General features: G+C 38.2%; 1 protein-coding gene across 4 annotated transcripts in view; it reads right to left on the bottom strand.

Moving 5' to 3' along the window:
• KAT6B (lysine acetyltransferase 6B) overlaps nucleotides 1-18,349 on the bottom strand; it is a 173,247-nt gene that overhangs the window by 32,598 nt on the left and 122,300 nt on the right. For all 4 annotated transcript variants that reach the window (XM_004583506.3, XM_058671618.1, XM_058671619.1 and 1 more), the window contains 3 exons: nucleotides 16,153-16,294; nucleotides 13,028-13,189; nucleotides 10,183-10,276 (listed from right to left, as the gene is read on the bottom strand). In XM_004583506.3, coding sequence (XP_004583563.2) covers nucleotides 10,183-10,276; nucleotides 13,028-13,189; nucleotides 16,153-16,294 — 398 coding nt within the window. The remainder of the gene's footprint in view (nucleotides 1-10,182; nucleotides 10,277-13,027; nucleotides 13,190-16,152; nucleotides 16,295-18,349) is intronic.

The raw sequence follows: 18,349 nt of genomic DNA, 5'->3' as shown, positions 1-18,349 counted from the left end.
CTAGGCAGAGGCAAAATAAGTGACTTTCTTTTGGAATGTGCTATATGGACATAGAAGAGCAGGGAAGTAGAAAACCAGGGAAAGAATGGTTTTCTCTTAGTCCATGGTGCCTCCTCAAGAAATAAGTCAAGAGCTACTAAGATGGAAGGAGAGATGAGCCCTGTGGACACAGGTGGCTGTAAGACATAAGGACAAGCGGTCTCTGTTATTATAACCTGGAAAGAAGGAAGACAGAAGAAGTAAAATATTATATTAGCTAATACTCAATGAAAAACAAACTAAAGCACTAAAAACTGTACCCCAGAACCTCTATCCTTAAAAGTTCATTTTTATTTCTGACTTTTCTATGAGTGTACCGATGGGGAGCAGAGAGTGGTGCAGAGTACTATTTTGTTGTTGTTGTTGTTGTTTCTTACAAAATTTATATAAAGGGAACACATTTCTGTAAAGATTATAAGAAAACTTTATAGGACAAGAAGAAGCAAAAGCACAGTGCTAACCATGTCTAAGACATGAACACACGTTGGCAACACAAAATGTGGTTACCTCTATCCATTTTCTAGACAGACATAAATTATAGATAGTGTCAAATGAGGGGACTTCTTTGTAGTATACAGACCTCACGAAAGCCAAAGTGAAACCCTCAACATGTAAGATCACAGAAAAGGCCAGTTTCTATTTCATTCAACACCCCTACTTTTACTAGCACTGCATGGTATTTTCACATTGAATAAAGAGAGCCAATACTTGAATTTAATTCTATAAATAAATTTGAACTTTAAAAATGCCCAAATAAACAGTTAAATGAATGTTCAGCCCATGATGAAGTTGCCATGTGAACACAAATCCTCAAAATCTAGTCTGGAGACTTATGGATCCAACTATCATCCACCCTTTGCAGTTTTAGTTACGTCACCTCACACCTACATCGATTTAAAGGCAGAAGCAGAAAGGAAAGAGTTGATTAAAATTTAGAATCTTAATAATTTTAATTAGCAAGTATGAGTATTGTAGATGAGGAAATAATGTATTTCAAAAGCCTTTTCTGAATGTACAATAAACACTCTTTCTGCTTCACGGTACTCCATCAGCTCCCTCTCTTCTTTCCAACCACACATATGGGTTGAGTACCCCTTATTTGCAATGCTTGGGACTACAAGTATTTCAGATGTTAGAGATTTCTTTGATTTTTGTAACACATCAACTTTCCCATAATCGAAAGACCTAAAGCCACTGGTTACAGACTAGCAAAGCTTACAACACTCTAAAAAACTTAAAACTTCAACTTAAAAACAAAACCAGTGGCTGACACTAAGGTGCAAGTTAAGTCACCTCCTGTAATGCCAGCATGCCATATGGGTGCCAGTTCAAGTCCTCGCTGAGCACTCCAATCCCCATCCAGCTGTTGATAAGCCTAGGAAACAAGCAGAGGAGGATCCAAGGACTTTTAGCCTGTACATATGTGGGAGATCTGGGTCATTTCAGGCTCCTGGCTTTGGCCTGTCCCAGCCCCATTAGCTATTTGGGGAGTGAACCAGTGAATGGAAGATGTTTCTCCCTCTATGCGTAACTATGTCTTTTAAATATATAAATTTTTTTCAAAAAACAAAAATGAAATGAGCTAGGTTTGTGTGCCCCCAGATTTCAAGAGCTGAACTTCTGTTTAAACGTCAGCCTCTGTCATATGTTCACGCCTCTTCAACTTTATGCCTAACACCTTTCTTTGGGGGTACTGAACATTGGCTGGGAGATGATCCTAGTCAAGCTTTTAAGTGTCACTGTGCCCCAAAAGAGATGGTGACAGTAATCTACCTCATGAGACTTTTGTGAGGATTAGGTTGAGTGTGTGACTCAGGTGCTAGTGCTCGGCTCACAGCTGGTACTCCAGAAGCACCAGCTACGTTCACCATCTTTATGGCTGTTGTTGCTCACATGTGGCCTCTTCGTGCTTCACTGACACCATACTGCCAGGTTTTCTCCTGGCTTTAGGATCTGAGTCAATATCCCTGATAAACACCACATGCCCTCGTAGCCTCTTAGATTTTGGAACCTCAAGTACTGCAATCCTCCGAGGTCCTCATTCTCATCTATGGTTTTACCCACCACTGCGTGCCTATGACTTTCATTTCCTCCCTGTGAGCTCTGAGCTACATGGGAAGTAGCAAACAGATGTCCAAATCCACACCACAGGCAACAAGAACAAAGCTGCACTCACTCCATTCCTCAGGCACTTCATTCGTTAACCAGTGCTTATCGAGAGCCACTCGGAGCCAGGAGGGTTCTACCTGCTGCACGGCAAACAGGAAGAGGCAGCCTCATCTTGGTTTGTCCTCACTGCCACAGCACTAGATCAGGCCTTCGGTGACTATTGTTTTCAAAGATTCTTTTTTTAAAAGCCATTTCTTGATCCTAAGTATGTTCCTATTTTATTAAAAATCTTTCAGAATTAATCCTTAATGGCTAATAATATTCCACCACGTGGATGTAACATAATTTTCTCAGGGGAATAGTTCTCTCTTACATCTGAATATTAAGGCTGTTTCAGTTTTGTTCCTATGGCAAATAATGACACTATGAGGACAAGCATGCCAAGCTATTAACTCTTTGAGTGACAAACTATGAGAGATTTCATTTTCCTAGTATATCTCAGCATTCTACTATAAGTTTATGTTGTCATAATTGAGGGTGGAACACAAAGGAAGCTGACTACTTAAAAAATAACATTGTGAGACAGAGTTTCTATATTAAGATGAAACTCACATGACAATTTATGCTAGTATTAGAATAAATTTAAAAAAAACCAAAATATTTTTTGTAAACACCAAAGTTTGTCTAGTGTAAATACAGCAGTGCCCATTTTATGACAACTGTTAGATTTGAGTTTTAAAGTTTTTGTTTGTTTGATAAGCAGAAAATTATAATCTTGGTTATGGACATTTGTGCTTCACTTCCAATTCAGCTCCCTGTGCTTGGGTCCCTGCACCCATGTGAGAGATCCAATGGAATATCTGGTCTCCTGGCTTTGGCCTGCTTGGGAGTGAACCAGCAGATGGAAGACTGCTGCCTCTATCACTCCACTTTTCCAGCAAGTAAAATAAAAGTTGACACTTCATCTGTTGTGACAACTCTTGGCAGGGTGGTACATACTGCTCACTTGGTAAGTGTCAGTAATGTTGCTACCACCAATGATTTTCCTCCTTTGTGCCCATTTTTCTATTAGAGGGTTCTAATGTGGTCAGACTTTTCCTTTATGTTTGTTTGTAAAAAACAGATATTAAACCTATACCTGGCATATTTTTTGTTTGCCTTTAATTATTAACACGTTCTATTAATTGAAGCTTCAAAATTTTATAATCAAACCCATCTGCATCTTCTACCACCAAGTCTTCTATCATTTTGATGCTTAGGTTGTCATTGACTATTCAAAGATCAGAAAGAAAAATCACAATTCATTTTCAGCTTAATATTTCTGTGTTTGTTTCAGTTAATCATCTAGGTCTTCAATCCGGCTGGAGTTTCTTGTGTAGTTAACCAAATGTCTAACATACACAGCAGTTCCCTCAGCCTGGAATGCTTTAATTTACTTCTCGTGAGTTCTTAATGCACACTACACAAACAGACTGCCCAAGAATTGTTAACTTTCCAGTAAATTTCACCACCCTGCCACAGCTATCTGTCTTCTTTATTATTGTCAATGATGTTTGGCACAATATAGTCTGGGATACCCTGATTCATTGATGAATGAAAAAGGGCTTTACTGGAAAAAAAATAAGAAAGTGACTGATTCTTTCTATGCTCCTGTACTTTCCAGTTTGTAATCAGATAAATGCACAAATATGCGTGTGAGTGATGACGCCAACTTTGCTCACCATCTGGCACACTGTTCTTCTGTCTATTGCTGAGCAGTTCATTTTTCCCTGGGTGTCTCCTGGGTCACAGTCAAGGACAGGTTTTGTACCCTACTCACCAATCTGGCTTCTGGCTCTGCAGGCCCAGCCAAAGCAAAGTCCTGAACAATCGAAATTATATAAAACATATTACAATTGCCACAAAAAAATTTTGTCAGTCAAAATTTGCTCAAAATTACCTTCTTTACCACTTAAAAAAGACTGCAAATACCCTACATGCCCACACACAAAGGAAAGCAGGTGAATAAGCTATTTACATCCACATACTGGAAAGCAATGCGGCGCCAAACGAGCAAGAAATCGTGATTTCCACGATACACTGTTAAGTAGGGGAATAAAACACATAAAATATTATCTATAGAATGTAATTTGTAAGAAAGAAGGAGAAAACTGAAAAATATACACCTATTTGCTCCTATGTGAAAAAACAAATACAAACAGAATAATCCATAAATCATGATTTCGGCAACCTGTGGGAAGCATGAAGAAATCGGAATGAATGGGGAGGCCTGGGAAGTGAATCATCACTACATTTAACACATCTGCGACTTCAATCAGCTGCTGCTTCTCTCGGTACACCCCTGGATATAATTTTACCTTTAAAAATTCATATTAATGCTTTACATTCTAATTTTAAACAAAGAAATTAAAATGGGAAACAAAGTGAAACAAATAAGCTTACCTATATTTCATGAATAATATTGGCTAAGGGAAAAATCACAAAGAACTGACTCAAGTGACATGTAAACACAGCACTTAGGTTATTCTCAGGGTACAGCAAAAAGAACCACATACAAGGACTGACCTCGAGTTAAGAGTAAGTGTTTCTCGGTGGTATGAGTTGGCAATTTGGAAAGTCCTTGGCATGTGTAGTCTGGGGGAAAGCATGTGAATAGATATAATGTGGAAAGTAGAAGCCAGGGTTCTCACTAAAAGACAGCAAAGCTAAACAGAGTGCATGTATGTATACACACTTAGCTCTGTTCTTGGAGAGGGCCAGGAAGCAATGATACTCTGGTAGTAAGAAGCAAACTTGACAATCCCAACATTGGTTTCTAAATACTATTCTACACTGCAAACAATCAAGGTTTTTAGAAGGAAAAAATAAGGTCAATCTAGAACATCAACTTACACTGTAAAGTAAGAAACTGTGCAGTGGATAAGAAGATGTAATGCAGGTACAAGTACAAGCTCGTTCCCACTAAATTATCTGAAACTTTTTATATTTAGGGGACACTTTTCTCATTTGAGAACAAAGGTATGTGAGAGGAGTTAGACTGGGTGGTAGGCAGTTAGGGTTTTCTGGGTCCCCAAGTCATTTTTCTTCCCAAATATAAAGGGGTATTTTCCCCACCATGTCTTGGATTCACCAGAACACGTCTCTCCCAAGACAAATGCATATCTTATCAGGAGTGTTTCCCCCAGGAGACAAGGGTGACATTAACATATCTATTCCCCACCTGAAGCCTCCACCCAATTCTGTCTCCAGCCAATGCCAAGGGGGTGGGCTTCAGACTGGCCTCTTTATCATTAGAAAGGGACCAAGGAAGTTGGCCAGTGACACCTTGCTGGCCTTTTGTCCCATGGCCAGGTACCATGGAAACCAGGAATTTCCTTTGTTTATGGAGAAACATCTTTGAGGGGAACCTTTAAAAGATGCTTTCTCCACCACTAATATGGGTTTTTCTCTCTTGCCTTTCCCCCTGCCACTATGGCAGAGGATCTCGAGGCCCCCTCCCATCACTAGGATGGGAGTCTACTTTCTCAACTATTTCTAATAAATCTTACTTTAAAACTAAACTGTGTCCGCATGAAAATTCTTCTTTCCTGCGAGACAAGAATTTGAGGTTGCTGCAGTATTCGGGGTTCAAAAACCCTACAACAGGTATAATCAACAAAATTAAAACCTTAGAATCCATAATTGTAAAATAAAACTGAATAGTTAACATACATGGAAGAAGAGAAAATTCCTTAACAGAATGCCAATGATTGAGGCTGGTACGATGGCTCAATTGGCTAATCCTCCTCCAAGCACCGGCATCCTATATGGGTGCTGGCTTATACCCTGGCTGTTCCACTTCCCATCCAGTTCCCTGCTTGTGGCCTAAGAAAGCAGCAGAGATGGCTCAAACCCTTGGGACTCTGCTCCCATGAGGAGACCTGAAGGAGGCTCCTGGTTCCTGGCTTTGGATTAGCTCAGCTTTGCTGCAGTCATTTGGGGAATGAACTAGAGGGTGAAAGATCTTTATCTCTCCTGTTCTCTGTAAATTTGCCTTTCCAATAAAAACAAAAAAAAACTAAAAAAAAAAAATCCCAATGATTAAGATAAACAAACAATAGAATTAAAAATATCACTTGGTAAATACCATAGTAAAAGCTACTTTAACAAGACTCATAAATGCTACAGCTAGTAAGATAAAATTTGTAATGAAAAACAGGACATTTATGTAATTCCAAAATATCTCTCACCAGATATTTGCTGATTACAAAGGGAAAAAGTGAACAAACTTGGCAAGTACTATTTCAACCTGTTATAGGGCAAATGTGTTATCATGCAAACCTAGTTAAGATACACTCAGCAGGCCCCCACACCACTTCTGTGATGTTTGTGCCAAAAAGAATTTATTATCTGAGTGCAACATCAGAAACACCCAAAGTGAGGAACATGGCATAACACAAGTGGCCTGTACACTTCAAAACCATCTAAGTAATGCAAAACAAAACACTAGGTATTATTCCAAATAAGAAGAGATTCAAGAGATACAATAACGAGGTATGACAAGTGATCCATAACTGGGGAGTTTCCTCCCATCACTGAGAAAGGACATTAGTGTAAACTGCAAAATCAGAAAAGTGAGTAAGGGATGGAAACTAGATTACAGAGGTGAATCAGCATTAGTAACTTTGATACTCTCTACTGTGGCTAAGTATTAGAGCATCTTGGCTCACAGAAAGCACACCCAAGGTATAATATGTTGGCAACTTAGTCTCAAATGACTGAGGAAAAAAATGATGAGAGAACAGTAAAGCAGAAAGCATATACACTCATGTGGATAGTCAATAGGAAGAACGCATGGATATTTTTACTATTTTTGTAAAGTCCCCTAAGTCTGAAATTATTTTAAAATTAAAGAAAAAAATAGTAAGACGGATAAGGCTGGGCTGTTCTGGCAGCAGGTGCTTAGCTAAAGGCCGGGTAGGGAACACTGTTGTACTCAGCACAGCACCTGGCAATCTGTCAGGAACCTTGGGAGGAACAGCAACTAATTTCCTTGCTAAAGTGATGAACTGCAGCAGGAACTGTAAGAGCTTTAAGGGAAGGAAGTTTTACACCAGGTCCTTTTGAGTTTTCAAGATGACTACTGCGGATGGAGAGTGGAATGACAGGTGTTCCAGTGTTTACACATGTAGACGAAGATCGGAGGATTCCAAAATTTTCTAAGAAAAGGAATCTAGGAATCCAGGAGAAAGAACGGTAGTGCAACTTTGGCTCATTGAAAATTCTCATCTCCTCCACCTACTTGAGTTTGTGGCAAGGTCACAAAACCCAAGAAGTGGTTTATGAGTAAGCCAGGAGTTGATGCTCTTCCGTCACACCTGCCAAGCTCTGCAAGAGCTACAACCAACTCCAGGCAAGCTCTCCCAGAAAGCCAGAGACAAACACCTGAGGGTGGATCATTCTCATTCCTGACTGTTCTAAAGAACAATGCTCAAAGTACTACATTTGTACTCCTTTATAGCCACACAATTTACAGTACTCTATCATGACTGTGGCTCCCTGCTGGTGTCTTCATTCACTTGCTAAACTAGCAGTTATTATAGATACAATATTTTCTTGCTTTACAAGTTCATTTGACTAACTGAAAATGAACCTGATGACCAAATGACCCCAGGTTCATGCACAAGTAGATATAAATTATTAAAAGGTCCCTTAGAATGTCAGAGCAGACTTCAGAAACCTAGTTATGTTTCTGGCCTTGAGCTCTGAATTAGGAGGCAGAAAATGTTTGAGAAATTTTGTGATTAATCCCTCCCCTTTGCAAGACTGAATCTAAATGGTTCTGGAAAGATATTTATCTACCATTATTTCAAGTAACTCCCAAGAGGGAGGTGCCATCTATTCTATTCTATTGTCTTTAAAAATGTTGTGGCCAAGGAATTCTTTTGGTTTGGAATTGAATTTATGTTGGGTTTACACCAGTTCCCATTTCCTTTGAGTGTTAAAAAAAATTGCTCTTCCCACAGTCTCTATTTCCTCTGAGGGAATAACACCAATCCTCTTTCAACTTGATTCAAATCTTTCATCACAGTGCTTAAGTCATTCCAGTGTGGGGACAATGCCAAGCGTACAGGAATGAAAATTGTAAACCACACCCTCAGCATGGTGTTGCCTCATCATATGCTGATGGCCCAAATCTATCCAGAAGAGTCAACACTTGTGTTTGAAGTTCAAGTTTAAAAATACACGGGAGACATTTAGCACCAAAATAATTCAACTTTTGAACATTTGAAGAGAAGATCTTTGTCACCGGATTGTTTAGAAACCCTTAGTGCCAGATCACACTGTACCAATATGCTAGTGTATTCACAACCTGAATTTCACTTGTAACTGTCTGGTCCTTTTTAATTTTAGGTAGAAAATGATCATGGCCACCAGCCATAGCATGTTGGGGATTCAATTAATCTAAAGAAAAACATCTAATGCAAAGGACTGGTAAAACTGTCCCACTGGGAACAAACAGGAAGGTATGCAAGGGAACGGTAGGTTGAAAGTACAACACTTAACACTGATAACTGACTACTAAAGACACAGTCCAAGTGTGATGCTGTACATGACGGAGCCCAGAATGTGGGATTGCAAACAAGAGGCTCTTGATTTGGCTGGCAAAATTAACAGGATTCTGAATAGATAGAGGGAACACATTGTCAAAGAATGGAGGTCATTGGAAGATCATGACTATGGAGCCAAGAAGTAAGCCTTAGTTAGTAGGCATAAAGCCACAATCACAAGTTTAAACTGAAAACAACAACAGTTATGCATTCCAGAAAATACCCTACTTATGAATAACTTATGCTTGGTGACCACAAAAAAACTTCAGGACAAGACAATTGGTTTTACCCTCTCAAAGATGATAACTGCCAGGACTAAAATGAAAATGATGAACTCCTGGTAAGGTGGATCCCTTGAAATATTCAGGTCAGGAAAGAATTAGTGTTACGAATTATGAATAACTCAATGTTCTCTAAAAATAATTTTTAAAATGTTTAAAAAGAATTATAACCTTCAATGTCAATAAGATACACAAATCAGTTCACAACTTCTACATTAGTCATTTTAGAGCCATATTCAATATCAAATAAAGATTTAGACTGAACATGCTCCACCATGGTTTTCTGTGAGCAAATTTACAATGTGGTTTTGGCCTTTGATGTATCTTCTAAAGATTTCTTTTAGTTAATAATCAGACAAATTATGGTAATTAAAAAGCAGACTCTTTCTGGTGACAAATTTTTACCTGGTCAGACATGACTGCTGTAGGAAACCTGGCCTTTATGAGTCTCTTAATCATTTCATGAAATACCACCTTGAAATTCCATATATGCATACAATGCAATATAACCAGGGGGGAAAAATATCACTCTTTAAAGCACATTAGCTTACAAATACTGTTCTAGATTATTCCAGTTTTTCTGAGGAGGCTAAGAATAGAAGCATACATAAAGCAAGTGTTTCTTGAAAACCTCTAAATATGAACACTAATAATTTCTGTAACAGATAAGAGCATTTAACAGAACAAGACTTATTTTTTCAGGAGAGGCACAGGCTAGGCTAACTGAAAGAACTATTTTCTAAATGGAAATATCCTTTTCCTGCTCCGAGCTGCACAAGATAATAGGCAAAATTTTTAGAAAGCTGAAAATCCTTTTAAATAACACTTCCTTTAGCTTTAATCGCAAATAATTGCCTCTTTTTGTGCTAATGAGCATGAGCACCACAGAATGGAATGTAATTCTGCCAGTTCATTCAGTGTAATGGCTTTGTGTGCTACTGACACTGCTCAGAGATCCAGTCTCAATTTCCTAAAGAACAATAACTGAGCAGCAGTAAATTTTCACTTCAGGAAGATTTTGTAATCTATGTAAATATAAATAGAAAATCCATTGTCTATTGATAAAACAGCAAAGTAGGTTAAATAAAGTTTTATGTGTTACGGCTTCCTGTAACAGCCATCAGCTCCCTGGGTCATGAAAGTAAATAAAACACTTCACTTACTGAAATCAATGAGAAACCGTCCAAATCCTTGCCTTTGGTGCTGGGGCATGATCATTATGCAGGAGACATTATACTTCTGCTGGCAAAGCTTTTCCTGAGGGAACGAGAAACAGATCAAGCATGTCAGAGCTCTGCTGAAGTGGGCAATTCCCTGCACCTGCCACTGTCCTCATCAAGCAGTCCACGAAGGTGAGCTAATGGGTTAGATCAGGATGGAGCAAAATAATCCTACAGTGTTAATCACATAAACTATCAGCTAAGTCTCACAAATTATGTCTTTATTTCTAGATCAGGACCCCAAAACACCAAAGAACAATGAAAAACGAACAAAATGAAAGCAAATACAGCATGAAAGAAATGCTTTCCTCGTTCAAACAACTTGGGAAATGCAGAAAATAACACCCAGTGAGTCACCCAGTGAAGTAAGTCAGGATTTATCTAGCTACTTTGCTAAATAATATTTTATAACGCTGCAACAGCCATCTGGATCCTGCCTTTGAGCCAAAGCCCCCAGTGAAACTAAAGTGGTATGCACGTAGGTCTATGTGCACACATAGATTTCTCCTGTGAACAGAGCGTCAAGGTAAAAGAGGAATCACCTTCATTCCAGACCAGGAAAACTAAACAAAAAAGATAACAACAAGGAGAAACCTCAAAGCCTCCAAATAAAACTGAGACCTAAATGTTGTCAACAGTCTGAAACCAGGAGGAAGACAGAGCTCAGATACTTAAAGAACAATTTATAGTTTTCATGGGATACGGCATCAGAGCAGAAGCATTTTACTCAGAATACAAAGAAGCTGCCAAAACCTATACAAAAAAGATCTGGAAAAGGCTTTTGAGGTTGTGAAGACTCTGGCCAAACATAAACCACAAATGAGATTGACCACAAATGGGACCAACCACATCAAAGAACTACTTCAGAACACCCAGATCTTTAATGAACCTATTTGAAAGATCGCAGGAAATGGTTGTGGAAAAAACCCTACAGGGCAGAATTGAAGATTTCTTTGTGAAAAAGATGAGTTCTCAAGTTTTGGCATATTCACAGTTGCCCGTGAAGCCTCTACAAAATGACGAAGAAGCAGGAAAGGGTGTCCGTTTTGATGAAATGGTGTCATCCATCACCAAGGTTCATACAAATGGCAAAGGTTCAAAATGGTCTACGTTGCAAAAGTTAGACAAATGAGTGAGTCCATCTGAAAAGAGTTGTAAAAACATTCATTCTAGATTCAGTTCCTTTCTCTGTCCAGAACTATCCCCATGTTTGGGAGCTTTCTTGAAATCTGCCACTCTACTTAACACATGTTGCGGTGGCTAAATTCTGACGTGGGTAAAACAAGTGCTCCTTCTTTTCTTCCTGGTTGTAATCATATGCATGTAATGATCTGCATGATACACAGCTTGGCCATCTGCTGGTGAGTCTTTCATGACCTTTCTGATAACCTCCAGAACTTGGTTTACTATAAACTCACAGTGCCAGACATGCCTACATTTCAGTTAAAAATGTCAGAACATGGTCCAATTTGCATTTGGTCTTTAAAATGATTAGTTTTAAAACTTTTGTTTCACTGTGCCACCAAAGAAAAATCAGTATTCCAGATTACCAAATGCGACAGTAGCTACTGGCAACTACAGGAGAACCTCTGACAAAATGAGAAAACTTGAACCTGTTTTCAGTAAAATGTGAGTAGCACCCTGGGAGGAAGAGAGGCAGAAATTCAAATTCCAGGAGTTACCATCGACTGCACATTCCATGTGGGCACTACTCAAAAGGCCAAAGACTCAGGAATAAGACAACAAGACAGACAGCCCTACATTCAAACTCATATATATAAAAAAGAAACACCATTTTTTAACGAGAAAGGGAATCATGACCACTAACTTTAAATTCTGTATTTATAAATTAACTTCCCTTGTTTTCATTGTAAAGCTTTATCAAGTAAGTGAATTAAAACATGGGAGCAATTTCATGACTGGCTATTTATGGTCTCTGGGATGATTCTTAAACTACAGTTTGCAAAGCATCTTTATAATATGTTGTATCTTCTGATCTTCAAGGAAAATGGTACTTCCATAAGGCATTCCATTCACACTATATGACAACACTTATTACCTAGCATGAACAATTACATCATAAAGCACAGGGTTTTAATCAATTTACCTTCTGCTTGGAAGTTTCCTAATTACTGTCACTGTTTATGTACCATCTAATAAATCTTAATACTGCTTTCTAAACCAGTGAAAAAGACAAACTATCATCTAAAATGCCCGGTCTTCCCTGTACTAAGAGGAGGCACCTTCTAAAGGTAAGAAGCTGTACTTGAGCTTCTAAAGGTAAGGCTGCTTTCCAAATTATCAGCACAGTGATTGAGAGAAGAAAAGATAATAAAAGCCAGTATATTAGCCTGACTGTCCAAATACCAATTTTCTAGCTCACGGAGATATTGTTGACAATGGGAGAGCAACTAGGAGAAGAGAGAATGATATCCTAAATGCTACATGACACTTTAAACCTTCATGCTGACGCCACTTTGGGATTAAAGAGAAAGAAGATTAAGAAAATTTCAGCAAGCTAGGTGGTCTGTAAGGTGACAATTATGATATGAGAGAATGCTGCCAATGAAGAAGTGCTTCACACACTTCCTAGGCACAATGTTTCTGTTTTTGTTTTTGTAAATAAGCTCTGAACATAAACATGAGCTTTTCAGGAACACTTATTCAAATCACAGGCATTTAAAAAAAAAAAACAAAAACAGAAACAACCAAACCTTGTTGAAAGAACTGGGCTCTACCAAAAACATTTTGAAAAAGCAAATGAAGGTCACGCTGGCTCTTGTTTTACCTTAGAGAAGTATCCAACCAGATGACAGCCTTTTTCATCATTTTTTGTAAGGACATAAAAAAGGAATGGCTCGACATCATAATACAACGTTTTGTGGTCCAGGAAGAGCTTGGCTAACAAGCAAAGGTTTTGGCAATAAATTTTGCTCATATTCCCATCAACCTAGCAAAAAGAAACAGACAACATTATTTAATATAAAAATAGCACTCAATATATAATTGCTTCTTGTATACAAAGCATTTAATTTTATTTTCAAATCTTAAACTGAAAGATCAAAACATTCCATTAAATACAGAGTTGACCAGAAAACAGCTGCCACTAGGCAAAACAGAATTCCACTTTTCTCTTAAATCAGAATAAATTAAAGTATGCTAAATTTCTCTGTAAGCCATCCACAGAAAGGACAATCACTAGCACAGGAGTAATTTCTATTTGCAATTTACTATACGTTAAAGATGATCAGGGAAATCTTTCTTTATTGGAATCAAATAATCTGAGTTAAAAGGAAACAAAGAAATAAAAATACTTCTCAAGAGAGTTAAATTCTATTTTCAAAGGAGTTTCAAATAAAAATAAAATAAATGAACTGAATTATTCTGATTCTCCAGATGTGTGGATCTGCAAAAGAGACTCCCATTTTGGTTTTACCCCAAGTATCATTTTAAATATAATTGGAAAAGATACAATTTCTATGCTGGGAATACTTACTAAGAGACTGAGATGGATTTCAACCTACAATAAGTACCATGATTACAGTCTACTCTCTTTAAAATAAAAGCATCAAGCTGTGATACTGATGGCCACAGACAGGAGGTTAGGCACAGATGCCAATTTCTTTTATCAAACATAGTTACTTGTTGGAAACAGAAAGCACACAGATTCAAGAAGGATATCCTTAGTACTCTTCTTCGGGGAAATGGATATCTGCCAACCAGAACTCTTCAACAATGAACTTGACCATTTCCAAGTCTCCTGTTGACCATACAGGTTCTAATATTGCACAAATTATTTTTAGATTTTATGTAACTATTTCCCATGGATGAAACCTAGATCCCATACATAGCAACATAATCAAATATGGGCGGTAGGCTCAAAGGATACAATTCTCTCTTTAAAACAAATTTTTATGTATTGAGAGTATGATTCTTATGGAAATGTAGCATATTACGAAAAGGAAGGGGAGATGTACATATGAACCAGAAAAATAGATATGACAATGTAAAGCCAAATTCTGATCCCTTGAGTAAGGTCTGATATAAAAATATTATTCTTCAAACTGTGTGGTTTCAACACACTAAAATGTAACATATTAACTCACATTCTAGAATAGAGATCATAGTACTCATCAAATCCAACTCTTCGAATGAACAAATGCTAAAAGTGCCTCTGAAATTTTCCCTCTCATCTGCGCATGGTCTTGGCCAAAAGCGCAGACCATTCTCTCCACCCCAGCAAAATGGATGTTCTTTTCCAGAAGAGCCTCCCTCAGGTCATGAGAGTGTCCACCGCACAGGCCGACTCAGGCTAACTTATTTAATAACTACTTGAGGCCACAGACATATTTTGTCCCTTGGGAAATAAATACTAACTTCTATTTCATTGTGGTCAGAGCAAAAGATCTAAGACATTAAGGCAAAAAACCAGTAGGAAAGCTGAACTTGTGACAGAAGTGAGGGCCACTTCAATGTCTCACCTGGTTGAGGTCGGCTGCGTAGCAGCCTAGTAAAACAAGGGTCAGGTAATGTGTATTCGTCTTTTTTCCAGCCCAGTGGTTCTCACTGGGGGTGATTTTGCCCATGATGGGATATTGGAATATATCTGGAGATATTTTCACTTGTCACACCCAGAGGTCATAGCTGTTCTATGATTATTAGACAAAAGCTAGGGATGTTGCTCAACACGCAACAATGCAAAGAGCAGTGTCTATGATAAAGAATTTACCCAGCTTGAAATATCAAGGAAGTTCAGGTTGAAAAGCTCTGTGCCTAGCCTACAGTATATTACTGACAATACCCTTCTTCCTTCAGGCTTGCTTTATCAGAAGCTTAGACTTCCAGAAATTTTAAGACAGATAGATCAGTCTTGGGAAAAATTAGCCTGTCCAAAGATGTCTGACAGTAGGAACCTGGTTTGTGTTGTAACTTTTGGTTTATTAAACATGGTGGAAATAAATGGCAGCCCAGGAGTAAAGAGAAAATTGCTGGGAAGAATAAGTCTAAACTTCGACAATTTAAAAAAATAAATAAGGGTAATTCCAAAGTGAGAGGATCTCAGAGAAGGAACTGCTGCACAAAGACTATGCTGAGCACCCAGACTGTGAAAAACAATGCACCAGGACGAGTAGCAGTGAAGAAAACAAGCTGGGCAAGAGAAGGACATGAAGAGAATAAAAAAGAGAATTAAGAAATTCTGTTAAATAAAGCCCTGTTCTCCTTTGAGTACTACTGAATCATTTAAACTGGATCCGTGAAACTGACAACAGAAACATGGTTAAACAAAGAAACTACAGAAAAGTAGAGTCTTCTGTTACTAAATCAACCCTGCAAACAAAGTGTCTTCAAGAAACCCACAATGATAGACACATGGCCACAAGGGGTTTCTGTGAACAACAGAGTTCTCCAGGGGTGGCAATCCACCCAGATCAGGGGACTCCCAGCATCTGCTGGGGTCTCACCAAAAGGATTATCCACCTTGCCAAGAAGTGGATGGAAACACAGGTGGTTGTGTATTGAGGAGATACCCACAGCTGCTCAATTCCCAGGCAGAGGGAACACCTGCCAGACACTGGCTGGAGCTGCCGAACAAAGCTAATTTCTCCTGCCAAAAAAAGTGGAATTTACAAAGAGCTGAGATCATAATTCACTGGTGAATATATCTGGTGCAGACAGGGATTTGGGGGAAGACAAAAAAGTCCATGTGATGAACCAGGGATTCTCCATCAATCTAAACGGTTGCTTAATATGGTTAAATAAATATTCCAAATCATGGCAATATTTTAAAGAGCAGTCTGGATTTCAGTGCCAAAATTAAATATACTTTGTACCTTCTAGACATAAATCAATACACCGTCAATAAGCAGGAGCTCCAGGTTTCAAATAGGGAGTTGTTAATTTACACACTCTTACCTCAAACACTGAAAGGTCTTTCCTTCGGTAGATTTCATTTGCTGGAGGATGAAACCATCCACACTTCTTTGAGTGTCTTAGCAATATATTTTTACTCTTCATATATTTAAGACAGAATTCACACAGGTAAAGCTTTGGTAATCTGTTAAAGGTTAAAAATCAGGAATCTATGAGATTGAATAGATTGCCTAGCAATACCCACATTATTTTTTAAAAAAAGGAGGAAAATGAAAGCCAATCATAAAACAAGTATTAAGTCAATTTAAAATTTATGTTTAAAGATTATTTATAATATACACTGTCCTTACTTTGTGAAAAAAATATTTATTCCCTTAGAAATGTACTAAGGAAATAAAGATTTTAGGTTTAGAACCACCACTCTAAGAATCAACAGCATAGGTCCATATTTTTCAAAATTCAGATTTAAACTGATATTTCTAATAGTATACATGGTCAATAAACCTCTTCTTAGAGGGAAGTGAATTGATTATAGTATTTTAAGAATCTGCACATTTATGTAGCAAAGAAATCCAGAGTTTAGTTACTTCCATTTCTCCTTCTAGATGAGGTAACTAAATCTGAAGTCATTATCACAGGGTTATGTAAGGTCTAAAACAGCACACCAAACACTGAAAGGCAAATGAGCTAATTTGTTCTCAACCAATTTCATTGTCTCTTTGAATAACAAACTGAAACCAAAAGCTTTCTCTACCTGCCTGACTTGTTGTTGTTGTTGTTGTTTTTAGGTGGAAACAAAACAAACAGACCTCAGAAGTACTCATAAGAAAATGTTTAGAAACACCAGTAAGCTTTTTGGGGGGTACCAGAATAAGACACACAGTTTTGGGGAGAGATACAAAGCCACAGTTGGTATTAAATTCTAATCTTGCACTTAGGTTCAAATTTTATTCAAAGTTTCCAGAGCAAATAACTTACAGTTACTCACAAGTCAAAGTTCACATGCATTTTTTTTTCTTTTTTTTTCTTTTTTCTTTTTTTTTTCACATGCATTTTTAAAAAAACATTTATTTTTATTGGAAAGGAAAATTTACAGAGAGAATGAGATGCAGAGAGAAAGATCTTGGTTAACTCCCCAAGTGGCCACAACAGCCAAAGCTGAGCTGATCCAAAGCCAGGAGTCAGGAGTTTCTTCTGGGTCTCCCACACGAGTGCAGGGTCCCAAAGCAGAGAGCTGGATGGGAAGTGGAGCAGCCAGGACACGAACCAGCACCCACAAGGGATCCTGGCGCATGCAAGGTGGGGATTTAGTCACTATGTTACCATTCAAGGCTCTGTATGCATGTTCATAAAGATCTACTTGTAAGAGCAGCAGAATGACTAAAAGAGAGGGAGAGAGATCTTTGGTCCTCTCGTTCACTCCCCAAATGGCTGCAACAGCCAAGTTGCAGTGACACTGAAGTCAGGAGTTAAGTATTAGGGCCAAATTATGCCACCCTCCCTGGTACTTTAGCAGGAAATCAGATTGGAAGTTAATTGGCTAGGACTTAATGGGGAAGGGATAATTCTACAAGCAGATGCCTAACCTGCTGTACCATAACACCAGCCCCTCACAGGCATTTAAAAATAATGGTTCTAGAATTCACAGGCAAGTGGTATTAAGCAGGGAAGAGAAAACAAGACTGTTGACTCAGGCTTGCCACTTAACTCCTGGAACAAACTCACTACCACCCCCACCGACACTTTTTCAAGTGACTTGACTTGTTAACAAGATAACATGTATTTATGAAGAAAAAGTAAATCCATAATTACCAAAAACCTTTAGGGCTATAATACTTGATGATACTAATAAGATATACTGATGTACCTGATGGAAGAAATCTATTTATAATACTCTCGTATAACATACATTTATGTATTTTAAACTTTCATTTATTTTTATTTGAAAGGCAAATTTTTACAAAGAGAGAGGTCTTCCATCCATTGGTTCACTCTCCAAGTGGCCACAATGGCTGGAACTGAGCCAGTCCAAACCCAGGAGCTTCTTCTAGGTCTCCCACACGGGCATAGAAACCCAAGAACTTCAGCCATTCTCTGCTGCTTTCCCAGGCCATAAGTCAAGTAACGGGATTAAAGTAGAGTAACCAACACTGCAGGTAGAGGGTAAGCTTGATGTGCCACCACACTCGTTTCTCTCCAAGCCGCTTTTCTTATAATATATCCATTTTAGGATATATCA

Source organism: Ochotona princeps, chromosome 13 (assembly GCF_030435755.1).
Source record: "Ochotona princeps isolate mOchPri1 chromosome 13, mOchPri1.hap1, whole genome shotgun sequence".
Lineage (NCBI taxonomy): Eukaryota > Metazoa > Chordata > Mammalia > Lagomorpha > Ochotonidae > Ochotona > Ochotona princeps.
This window is presented reverse-complemented; position numbering and strand designations above follow the sequence as displayed.